General features: G+C 47.0%; 1 protein-coding gene across 1 annotated transcript in view; it reads left to right on the plus strand.

Moving 5' to 3' along the window:
* LOC119962324 (protein mono-ADP-ribosyltransferase PARP14-like) overlaps positions 1-13,179 on the plus strand; it is a 111,458-nt gene that overhangs the window by 20,864 nt on the left and 77,415 nt on the right. The window contains 5 exon segments of the mRNA XM_038790305.1: positions 1,684-1,738; positions 1,984-2,154; positions 5,555-5,803; positions 5,995-6,231; positions 7,496-9,024. Coding sequence (XP_038646233.1) covers positions 1,684-1,738; positions 1,984-2,154; positions 5,555-5,803; positions 5,995-6,231; positions 7,496-9,024 — 2,241 coding nt within the window.

A 13,179-nucleotide genomic window follows, 5' to 3' on the forward strand; every position in this document is an offset into this window, starting at 1 on the left:
GTTCGCCCGGAGGTGGCAACCATTTATTGACTTCTTTGCGGGAGAGTGAGCGTCAGGAGGGGGTGGGGGGGAGGGGGGGTGGGTAGAGTAGAGTAGGAGGGAAAATATGGCGGGTAGTACCGGTGGGAGAGGAGCGGGCTTGTGCAGTATGTTACGATTGAAGTATTGAAAGTACATGGATGTTTGCACATATTTGCCTTTTTTGCTTTCTTTCTGTTGATGTCTGTAACTGTTTACAAAGCCAAAAACTACCTCAATAAAATTGTTTATTTAAAAAAAAAGGTATAGAGTGATCCTGGATGGAAAATGTCTGCCCGGACCTCTATGTTTAAGGAGAATGTTATCAGTCTGACTCCATCTGTCCCTACCCCTGCAATGTGATGATTGGCTTGGATGGGTCTCAAATGCATTTGGTTGGATGGTTAGTTGTCAATCATCAATGTGCAACATATATGCGGATATGTTGCATCTTTGGGTACTTTCTATGTGTTGGAATGTGACTTACACTTTTAATCAATTTTAGCTTTTGCTGGTTTTAATGCTGACTGCAATATTATTTGTATTCTGAACAATGGTGGATTCATGGTGCTTATATTTAGCCTTGATCAGATTGTGGTATAGCTGCATAACTTCTGCAATTCTGTTCATTAGAACAACGGATAGTTTATAATGTCAATTAAACATTTCAGTAAAATATTGCAGAAGCTTTAGCTAGCCTTTAGATGTTTCAAATTCTGTGCTTTGCCACTGCAAATCCTGCAAGCTCTGTGTTTTTGTAATCTACGTTATGCTTGAAGTTTTATGATGAAATCCATTTTAAAATGGATTTTAAACTGGGCTTTCGTTTCTACATTAAAATGGCTGAATTAATGACCCTTGTACCTATCAGAAATAGCCGGTTCACTTCACCGCCCCCCCCCCCCCCCCCCCCCCCCCCCCCCCTCCCCCCCATTGCTTTGTCCATTCATGGTGGCATGATATGATGTTGATTTTCCTGGTCATTATTCAATGAGACCGACTGGAAAGTATGAATTATGCTGCATTGGGTGAGAATAGGAGTGGACTTAGTGGGAGGCCGTGGTTTAGTAGTATTGTCACTGGACTAGTAGTAATCCAGATGCTCAGGGAGGTGCTCTAGGTTTGAATCACACCATGCCAAAATGCTGGAACTTGAATTCAATAAAAATCTTGAATTAAAAGTCTAATGACGTTGATTGTCATAAAAACGCATCTCGTTGACTCTTCCCCATTAAGGAAAGAAATCTGCCATCCTTACCTGATCTGGCTGACTTGCAACTTCAGGCCATACACTGATGTGGTTGACTCTGAAATGGCCTAGCAAACTCAGTTTTATCAAACCATTAAAAACAAGTCCCTCCCGACAGCACTGTGGGTGTACCTACATCACATGGGCTGCAACGGTTCAAGAAGGCAGCTCACTACCATCTTCTTAGGGGCAATTAGGGATGGGCAATAAATGCTGGTCTAGCCAACGACACCCACATGTATGAAAAAAATATGACTCAGACAAAATTAGGAGAAAAATAGAAATCAAATTGACTATTTGTTGTGTTATTTATGGTCTTTGCTTTCATTTACTATCCATCTAATGACCACTGCTTTGTCCAGAAAAATGTAACAGCTTCCTGTATGCAGTACTCTTTTTCTGCTTATCCACTGCAGAGCCCAGCAAAGGAAGTTCGAAATCCAAGATCCCCAGATCCAGTGGAAGAGTCAGGTATGAATTTAATTCTGCAGAACAAAGTACATCCTGCCATCGCCAACCTTATGTGTCATAATCTTTTTTTAAAAAATATTGTTATTGAAGAATTCCCATTTACAGCAAACAAACTAAATGTTACATGTTACAGTAATACAGCATAGTGCAAACAATTTGTTTTTTGGAGGGGTGTAGATGCTATCCCCTTCCCCCCCGATTCTGAGGAAATAAATGGCCTCCACATGAACCTTTTTATCTTTCAGTTCTCGAGACCTCCGAGAGAGAGGGTAGCCATTGCAGCCAGCTGCTAGTTAGTAGCGATGGTCCCGTCGAGACAGATGTTGTTGCGATGTACTTTGAAAGAATTGTACCAGATCTGGAAATCACTGAAAATGCAGAAAGCTCTTGGTTCGTGACCTGCCCAAGCAGCGCTGGTAATTCTTTATATTATTAATTGTAGAGTCTGAGGGAAAGAATGAGAGTAGGTGGCATGAATTAAAATGTCACCAGTCTAGGAATGACTGCACTCTACACATACCACTTCATAGACCATGGGCGGGATTATCCGTTTCTCCGGCTGGTCAATGGGGCTTCCCATTGTGGGGCAGCTCCACGCCATCGAGAACCCCCCGGGCTGCCGGCAAAATGGAGAATCCCCACAGCAGAGAATTCAGCCCCATCACTTTGATAAACAATGGTTTTGCGCCCGTGAATTCTTAGCCTTTAGCTCCGATGACACAAATTATATTGTTGTTCTGTGCGGTATAACACATGCTCCATCTGGCAGAAGACTCCATATTCTCAGTGCTGGATGCTGAAGTATTTCTAATTTTAAATTCCTGATTTAAAAGAGGAAGTCAGAAAGAGAACAACACTGGCACTGGCTGGGATTTACCCACCCCGCCCTCTGCCAGAATCAACCAGCCCCACCATAAGTCAATGGAATTTTGGCTGGCCCACCGCATCCCCCAAGTCAGATCCCACCACAATGGGGCTGGAAAATACCGGTCAGAGAAATGAGGGATTCAGAAAGTGCCGTCCATTCTACTCTTCACTTTCAATCAATTAGAGGTTGCGTATCCTCAGGAGCATTGATTGATCTCACTCCCCATGTTTTCTAACGAAACCCAGTGGATTGCGTGCACTGTTGTTCACCTCTCATTCCAGTTTTGAGTCTACCTTGGACAATATCACAAGTATATTAGTCCTGGTCACGCAGTTTTGTGAGTGTTTTGCATTGGGGAATTGGGCAGCATGGTAGCACAGTGGTTAGCACAATTGCTTCACAGCTCCAGGGTCCCAAGTTTGACTCCCGGCTTGGGTCACTGTCTGTGCGGAGTCTGCACATTCTCCCCGTGTCTGCGTGGGTTTCCTCTGGATGCTCCCGTTTCATCCCAGAGTCCAAAGATGTGCTGGTTACGTGGATTGGCCATGCTAAATTGCCTTAGTGTCTAAAATTGCCCTTAGTGTTGGGTGGGGTTACTGGCATATGGGGATAGGGTGGAGGTGTGGGCTTGGATAGGGTGCTCTTTCAAAAGAGTTGGGTGGGTCAATTCGTCAGGCGACCTTTATGTTTCAGCTATACCTTCCATCCAGGCTGGGATGAAAAGTCAGGTTGAAACAAAATTTTAAAAGATGTCTGTAGACTGAGGCTTGAGTGTGCTGCCCAGACACTGCAGCGCAATTTATTCTTTACAGGTTTGCAGTTCCCTGAGACATCTCTGCATCGGCTGAAACCCTAAGGGGGCACATTAGGAGCGCCAACCTGCACCCTCCCTTTTCTCCATATCAGCCATCTTCCCATCCTCCCTGGCAATTCTGAGCCTTTCCCAGCATGCATTTCAGGCCAGCTGCCTGTTGATTGGCTAGCCAGTGTGAAATGGCGTTCTGGGGCCGATCGTAGCCGGAGGCGCGCTTTGCGTCCGCTTCCTGGTCCGGTGCGCGTGGCCGGATGGGTGAAACACTCAGGCCCCGGGCTGCAGCAGTTCAGGAAGGCAGCACACCATCACCTTTTCAGAAAATATTTTATTGAGGCATTTATAATTTTACCAATTTTCAACATCAAATGTCAACAAAAACAAAAACACAACAAAATAACCAACGAACACCTCGGGCACAAATCCCAGCCAACATGGCTTACACAACCTGTGCCACCTTACCCAGCCACCCCTCCATTGGTTCTCCTATCCTTACTCGTCTCTCCCATGCCTCCCCTTTCCCTCCTCCCCCACTTCCCCCCTGCTGACAGTTTAATTTTTCTCAAAGACGTCGAAGAACGGCTGCCACCTCCGAGTAAACGCCTGCAACGAACCCCTCAAGGTGAATTAAATTTTCTCGCGTCTGAGAAACCCCCCATGTCGCTAACCCATACTCCCGACTTCGGGGGCTCCGGGTCCCTCCATCCTAGTAAGATCCATCTCTGGGACACCAGGGAGGCAAAAACCAGGACGTCGGCCTCTCTCTTCCTGGGCTCCCGGGTCTTCCGACATACCAAAGATCCCCACCTCTGGACTCGGAACTACACTCAGCTTTATTACTTCTGACATGACTTCAGAAAACTTTTGCCAGACATGCTCAGTCTCGGACATATGGACATGATTCGCAGGACCCCTGCACAGAGCCCACACCTATCCTCCACCCCCTCAAAGAACCTGCTCATCTGGGCCACAGTCATGTGCGCCCTGTGGACCACCTTAAATTGTATCAGGCTGAGCCTGACGCACGACGATGCTGCATTAACTCTCCTCAGGGCCTCCTCCCATAACCCGGACTCCAACTCCCCACCCACACCATTACCTTCTAAAGGGCAATTCGGCACGGACAATAAATTCTGGTCTAGCTGGCAATGCCAGCATCCCAAGAAAGAATAGGAAAAAAAATAAAATTTCAAGAGCTTGACAGTTCATGAGGAAACTTTTTTTAGTTCACTATTTGCACTGAGTATCAGTGGATTGATGAGTTTATGTCAGATTACTTTGTGAGATCTTTCAATACAATTTATTCATTATTGTTTGCTTCTTCAGATTACAGAGTGAGCTAGGCACCTTCCAGACTTAACATGGAGTTCAACAACTTCAAACTCTGAATTCTCACCTGCACACTCACTCCATTTTTGTTTCCAGCAATTTATTTTCATTTCTTCCATTGATTTATTTTTCCATTCTCCTTTTCATCCTGCTTTCCATCTCTTTTTGCCTTAGCACTGTCTCCTCCCCCCCCCCCCCCCACCCCCCCCCCCCCCCACCCAACTAGGGCCATCTGTTCCCTGTTCCAAGTTGCTCTTTGACACACTGCTTGCCTCTGTTCTGCCATTAACACATTCTGATCTCTTATTGTGCCACTATCAGCACCCTTCTTAGCCATGATCACCACCATTTACATTCCCTTTGTCTTTTTGTCCACAACATCTTTGTCTATCTCTCTGTAGCCTCCACCTATCGCTGGCCCCCTATACTACCCATACTGCTCAGCTCCTCGCCGTTCCCCTCCACCACAGTCTCCCCCCCCCCCCCCCCCCCCACTACAGTATAAACCACATCATATTTCCAGTTCTCTCTAGCTTTTATGAACAATCATCCAGACTCAAAATGTTAGCTCCCTTCTTCCCCCACAGGTGCTGTCAGACCTGCTGAGATTTTCCAGCGTTTTCTGTTTTTGTTTCAGATTCCAGCATCCGCATGTTTATATCATAACAGAGTGAGTTATTTGGTCATAGCAACTTCTACCATTTATGTAGAGCATTATTGTTTTCATGGGAATTAAAATGATGCAAAGTTCGGACAAAGAGAAATTTGGCTGGCTGATTTTTTTGCCTTTATGGTTTATGTTTTACAGACCTGGACAAAATAATTTCACAAAAGCAGCACAAGCTGGGTGGCAAAACTCTGAAAGTGCAATTATATGACAAAGACAAAGAAGATGAAAAGTACGAGCCCCGGACATTTCTCCTGAGGGGTTTCGATGGTAACTCGAGGTTAGGGCATATTGCTCTGTACATTGACAGCCTCAGCAATAACACACAACATCATATTGAACCTCTGCAAGATGGTGAATCAGTGGTGGTCACTTTTGAAACTGATATCGGTTGGTATTCTTACATTTTATTCTTTTCTAATTTTTCTTGAGGTATTAGTAATTGATTCATTTGCATTTCTGGGAATGATGCTGGGATGATGGATATGTGGGGCTGATGGTTTCACTGAGGCCTGTATTGAAAATTATGATTAATGTGGTTGTATGCAGTACTATAGAATTTTTCCTTATTTTTTTTTTAGATGCCAAATCCTTTCTGCAGAACTGTTGTCAGAAGCAATTTGAAAACCATTGTATCACTGCCCACCGGCTCGCCAAGACCAATTCAGTATGCATAGAGGGAATTCATGCCAGTTGCAGCGATGACTTCCTGGATTTGTACTTTTCAAACACCAAACGTAGCGGTGGTGGGGAAATTACCAATATAATTTTCAACAGAATTGCAATGACAGCCATTGTTCATTTTCAAGATCACGAGGGTAGAGTATTTAATTTCTTTTCCGAAAATACTGTATTTCAAGAGTTCAAACAGTGCAATTTAGGTTACCTCCTGCTCGTTATCATTTCCAGTATGTTGGGCGGGATTGTCTCAGCCCAGGCCGCGAATCGCGGGACGCCACCCCGACGCTGGTCCACCGATTCTCCGGAGAGCAGAGAATTGGCGCCATTGGCGCCGGCGCAGTTGGCCTGGCGCGGGTCAGGGGCTGCTCTACGCGGCCCCCCCCCTCCAGCGATTCTCCACCCGGGGTGGGCCGAGCGGCCGAATAAAAAAATCAGAGTCCCGCCGGCACCATCCACGTGTGGTCTTACCCGGCAGGACCTCGGCGTGCATCCATCCGGGAGCGGCCTGGTGGGGGGATCCCTCCGCTGTGGCCTGGCCCGCGATTGGAGCCTACAGATCGTTGGGCCGGCCTTTCGGTCTGGGGGCCTCTTTTACTCAGCCGGCCCCTGTAGCCCGATGCCATGTTGCGTCGGGGCCAGCGTGGAGAAGGGAGCCACCACGCATGCACGCAATCGCGCCGGTCCCACTGCGCCTGCATGCATTGGCAGCTGTCGCACTGCGCATACGCAGACCCGCAGCGCCCATCTGACGCCGGTATCGGCAGCTGGAGCGGCGTGGGTTACTCCAGTGCCATGCTCGCCCCCTGTCAGCATCAGAATTGCTGCTCCTGGGGCATGTTGACGCCATCGTGAAACGCAACGGCGTTTACGACGGCGTCAACACGTAGCCTCAGGATCAAAGAATCCCGCCCATTGTTTCTAAGCTTAAACTTCATAATAACTATCTTTGAGCCTGATTTTAACGCAACTTGCCCATTAGAATGTGGTGGGTGACTAACTGACTAACATGATGGGGATAAGAATGAAATTCCGTGGATGCTGGACATCTGAAATTAAAACAGAAAGTGCTGAAAGTACTTGGCAGGTCGAACAGCATCTGCGGAGAGGGAAATACAGGCCAAAGTTTTCTGGCCCTTTCCGCTGGCGGGATCTTTCAGTCCTGCTGATGGTTAACTCCATGGCGGGTTCCCCGGCGCCAGAGGGTGTAGGCCATGGGAAAACACCATTGACATCAACGAGACCGCAAGTGTCCATGGAGAGAGTGGAAAATCAAATGTTTGGAGTTGAACATGGCTCATTTTCAGGACTGGAGCGTGTCACAAGTCGGCACAAGGCTAGATAGATACAAGTCGCATTTATTTCTATTCACTTAACTGGTTTCTTCCATTTGTGTTTTTGCAGTGGTGCGAAGAGTCATTGAAAGGGAACATTCCCTCAAGGGTTTTCATCTGACTGTTAGTCGTTATTACCATGATCTGCAATTATCTTTGTACAGAAATAATGGTCCAAAAATCAAACAGCCTGAACAGTTTGAAATTTGCATCAATCAAACACTTCTAAACTATATCCTCAACACTCGCCTCAATAAGCAAAGGTTAGAAGAAATTGCAAAGGACGCTTATTGCAACATTACTTTCAAAGACTCTCCAAATTCAAAGCAAATGATTCTGAAGCCGTCTTTTGATGCAGACATATTATTGTGCTATAAAATTGCCAAGGACTGGAAGAGGCATGCTGAAGAGGCGATCTGGAAATTCATCGGGAAGTTTGACTTCAGAGATTTCCCAATAGATATAGATTTGTGGCAAAAAGTAAAGAACAAAAGCAGGGGGCTGAAAGCACCTGGCTTTGATGTTCTTTACTGTTCGACAGAAAACAAGATTGTCATTGTTGGGGAACAAAGTAAAGTTTCAGACACTTCCAAAAAGCTACAAGAAATATTGGAAAAGGCAAGCAGAGAATTGGAAGTTGAAAGGAACACTGTTGAAGAGCAGATTTCATTGGGAAGTCTTGAGGAATTGGAGTTTGTGCACAGCAATGTCAAAGACACTGTTTCCTCTGTACAAATATCCACCAACACAGATCCCCCAGCCTTCAAACTGAAAGGATTAATGGAGGAAGTTGGCCAAGTTTGCAAAGCCATCAGCCAGTTTCAGTCCCAGTTAGAAAGCAAACCTCTCAATCAGTCTTCACAGTTATTAGATTTTATCAAATCGCTGGACCTGAAGAAATTTGTGCAAACTCACTTCATTCAAAAAGGCATCAAGGCCACATTGGTGCACAAACAGTCTGTTGAGCTCTTGGCTCTGAAGGAAGATGTAAAGACAGGAGAAGATAAAATAAAGCAGCTTTTCCAGGAAGTAAGGATCGACTTCACCCCACAGCAAATCAAAGTCGCTGAGGATGACAAATGGAAAAGGTTCCTTGATGAGTTGAAATTTGACTTGAAGTCAAAGGATGCGGGCTGCAGAATCATAGAAGAGGCAAATAAAGCTGCTTTAATAATCGTAGGATATGCAGACATTGTTTCTGATGTTGCAAAAATAATAAACAGTTACCTGGACAATAAGAAGGTGATCACACAACTCATTCCTGCCACATTGATGCAGGTGGACTATATGGAAAGTTCCTTGAGTCTCACAGAATTGCTTGAAGTCAAAAACAAAGGCGTCATCATATCATATATCAGAACAGCTTCTCCAGGTTTAAAAGTATCTGGTGCGGCAGAGCATATAAAGGAGGCGGTTTCTGCTGTTGAAGATAAATTATCACTGATTCAATCAGTAACCTACACTTACAACAAACCAGGAGAGGCCACAGCTCTATCCAAGCACAAGGACATCCTACAAGTCAAGGCTAAAGGACATGGGTGTATGTTGTTAATTAAAACCAAGGAAGAAAGCCAGGGTTCGTCAAGACTCCCAAAACCTGTAAGTGTACATGAACAATCAAATGGCTTCAACCTATAAATCTGGCTAACTATTATGCTGGACTAAAAGTCAGATGAACATTTGTGCCCAGTACATAATTGGGTAGGGTTAGACAACAAGGCCCCAACATTTATAGGGGAGTCGGAAGGGTGCAAGTGAGGTCTAAAATGTATGAACGATCCCAACAGGTCTTAAAGGGCTGGATTTTATAGGGGGCTGGGAGAGGTGGGGGAGATGAGAGCATCGCTTACCCCACCGACCAATTAAAAAAAGCCTTCCCCACAGCAATAGCACATGGCAACAACAAGGGAAATGTCGGACCATCTGATTGTCCGGCCGCTCTTGCAATCTCAACAACAGTAGAACTCAGTCGTGGGTGTTGGCTGCCACTGCCAGGTCATGGCCCAGGAAGAAGGTGCCTGTATATCCTGGACACAGGTACGTCAGGGGCTGGTTTAGCACAGGGCTAAAGAGCTGGCTTTTAAAGCAGACCAAGGCAGGCAAGGAGCACGGTTCAATTCCCGTACCAGCCTCCCCGAACAGGCGCCGGAATGTGGCGACTAGGGGCTTTTCACAGTAACTTCATTTGAAGCCTACTTGTCACAATAAGCGATTTTCATTTCATTTTTTCAGGGATATTGGTGGGTAGAGATTGTGCACCATTGCTGGGGGAAGTGGGAAGGGGGTGGGCGGAATAACTGTTGTATATTGGTTGCGATTGGCTGAGGAATGGGTTCAGAGACACAGATGTCTGACCAAATATGAAGATACATACAGACATTCAAACGAGGATCAGAAGTGGGCTATTCAGCCACTCGAACCTGCTCTGTAATTCAATAAAATAAAGTCTGATCTGTTTATATTTCAAATTCCACATTTCCATTCACCCTGATAACCTTTTGATCCCCTGCCGAACGAGCAGTTATCTACTTCTGCCTTTAAAATATTCAATTACTCCTCCTCCACCTCCTTCTGAGGCAGAAAGTTCCAAAGTTGAAGAATATTCTGAGGGAAAAGAATTCTCCTCATCTCTAACCTATAAGGGTGAACCCTAATATTAAAACTGTGCCCCCTAGTTCTGGACTCACCCACAAGAGGAAACATCCGTTCAACATCCACCTCATTAAGAACATAGACCATTAGGGGTAGCATTGTGGATAGCACAATTGCTTCACAGCTCCAGGGTCCCAGGTTTATTATTTAAACGATAAAATATTAAAGCATGCTGCTGTGCAGAGAGACCTGGGTGTGCTAGCACATGAGTCACAGAAAGTTGGTTTACAGGTGCAACAGGTGAGTAAGAAGGCAAATGTAATTTTGTCCTTCATTGCTAGAGGGATGGAGTTTAAGACTAGGGAGGTTATGCTGCAATTGTATAAGGTGTTAGTGAGGCCACACCTGGAGTATTGTGTTCAGTTTTGGTCTCCTTACTTGAGAAAGGACGTACTGGCACTGGAGGGTGTGCAGAGGAGATTCACTAGGTTAATTCCAGAGCTGAAGGGGTTGGATTATGAGGAGAGGTTGAGTAGACTGGGACTGTTCTCGTTGGAATTTAGAAGGATGAGGGGGGATCTTAAAGAAACATTTAAAATTGTGAAGGGAATAGATAGGATAGATGCGGGCAGGTTGTTTCCACTGGCGGGTGAAAGCAGAACTAGGGAACATAGCCTCAAAATAAGGGGAAGTAGATTTAGGACTGAGTTTAGGAGGAACTTCTTCACCCAAAAGATTGTGAATCTATGGAATTCCTTGCCCAGTGAAGCAGTTGAGGCTCCTTCATTAAACGTGTGTGCATGGGTTTCCTCTGGGTGCTCCGGTTTCCTCCCACAGTCCAAAGATGTGCAGGTTAGGTGGATTGACCATGATAAATTGCCCTTAGTGTCCAAAATTGCCCTCAGTGTTGGGTGGGGTTACTGGGTTATGGGGATAAGGTGGAGGTGTTGACTTTGGGTAGGGTGCTCTTTCCAGGAGCCGGTGGAGACTCGATGGGTCGAATGGCCTCCTTTTGCACTGTAAATTCTAGAAGACCATAAGGCATAGGAGCAGAATTAGGCCATCGAGTCTGCTCCGCCATTCAATCATGGCTGATAATTTTCTCATCCCCATTCTCCTGCCTTCTCCCCATAACCCCTTATCCCCTTATTAATCAAGAAACTATCTATCTGGGTCTTAAAGACACTCAGTGATTTGGCCTCCAATTGAAACTGTTCAGGACCTTAAATATTTTAATCAATTTACCCCTCAGTCTTCCAAACTTCATCGGAAACATGCCCGTCTGTTCAACCTTTCCTCAGAAGGCAATGCTTAATCCAGGTACCTAAGTAAATCACCTCTGAACTGCCTCCAACACATTTACAGCCTTCCTTCAATATGGAGACCAAAACTCCACACAGCATTTGAGAATTAACGGGTCCATTAGTCGTGGAGGCAAACACCGTCATGGCCACGAGATATCGCGAGATGCCAAAAACGAGATTTGCGCCGGCGAGAGTTCAGAATGCGATCTTCTCGGGCCCATCCCAATGATGCAATATCCAGGAAGGGAGTGGACCTAATTAACAATAATTTGAATTCATTAGCATGCTTAATGCTGCATCTTCAGCCCTTGTTGAATCTTCCCACCCACCAGACGTGACATCATGGCGGCGCGAATCACTGCTGCTTTTTTAAAATTGGAACCTGGTGCCATGGGGCAGGATTCTCTCACCCCGGGGCCGGTGCGGAGAATCGCGCTACTGGCGCGAATCCGCAGAGTGGAGAATCGGCGCCGGCGTGGTCGCGCGCGCCGGCCGGGGGCTGCTCTACAGGGCACCCCCAGCAATTCTCGGCTCGGGATGGGCCGAGTGGCCAAAGCAAAAAACCCGAGGCCCGCCGGGGCCGTTCTAACCTGGTCTTACCCGGCAGGACCTCAGCGTGCAAGGGTCCGGGGACAGCCTGTGGGGGAGTAGGGGGGTTCCGACCCTGGGGGGGGGGGGGGGGGGATTCCGCTGTGGCCTGGCAATCGGCGGGCCGGCCTCTCGTGCTGGGATCCTCCTTTGTTCCACGCCGGCCGCTGGCGCCCTACGCCATGTTCCATCGGGGGCGACGCGGAGAAGGGAGACACCCCGCATGCGAGGAAATTGCACCGCTCCCACTGTGCATGCGCACGTTGGTGGCGTGCCACTGTGCATGCGCGGCCCCGTGGCGCCCATCCGACGCCGGGATCGGCAGCTGGAGCAGCATGGGTCGCTTCAGTGCTGTGTTGGCCCCTTGTAGGGGCCAAAATTGCTGATCCTGAGGCCATATTGACGCCGTCAAGAAACGCGACGGCATTTACGACGGCGTCAACACTTAGCCTCGGGATCAGAGAATCCTGCCCATGATCTCTGAGAGGGAGAAATAAGGTGAGCACCATGGAGTCCAAGGGGAGAGAGGCTGCAGGGAAGTTTCTGGGCGGGGGGGGGGTTGTGTGAGAGAAAGAGGAGGCAGCTGTTGGGGGCTTAAGGCTCTACTCACAGGACAGGGTGGGAATCATTGTTGGTATCAATGGTCTTGGGGTCTACATTCAGTACTGTGTGAATATGCTATTGATGTACCATCAATTGGACGCGAGGCACTATGAAGGTCCAAACTTAGGCTTTAATCAGCTAGATGTTAGCCCGGTGGTCGACGACAGTGTAAGGCCGACTACCGGGAACTCTGGGTACTTATACCCCACCTCGGAGGCGGGGTCTACTAGCCTCTCGACCAATTGGTGAGCAGTCAAATGACTAGTCCCAGCCAATCAGCCGAGAGGCACATGGCCAGCCAGAGCCAATGGGAAACCAGTGCTCTGCACCAATGGCAGTGCTCCTATTCATACCACCACAGCAATCTGTGCTGTGTTAGTAATCAGTCTGTGCTGTGTTAGTATTCAGTCTGTGCTGTGTGAGTATTCAGTCTGTGCTGTGTGAGTATTCAGTCTGTGCTGTGTGAGTATTAAAGTGTGTGCTGTGTGAGTATTCAGTCTGTGCTGTGTTAGTATTCAGTCTGTGCTGTGTTAGTATTCAGTCTGTGCTGTGTGAGTATTCAGTCTGTGCTGTGTGAGTATTAAAGTGTGTGCTGTGTGAGTATTCAGTCTGTGCTGTGTGAGAATTCAGTCTGTGCTGTGTTAGTATTCAGTCTGTGCTGTGTGAG

The sequence above is a fragment of the Scyliorhinus canicula genome, chromosome 2 (assembly GCF_902713615.1).
Source record: "Scyliorhinus canicula chromosome 2, sScyCan1.1, whole genome shotgun sequence".
NCBI lineage: Eukaryota > Metazoa > Chordata > Chondrichthyes > Carcharhiniformes > Scyliorhinidae > Scyliorhinus > Scyliorhinus canicula.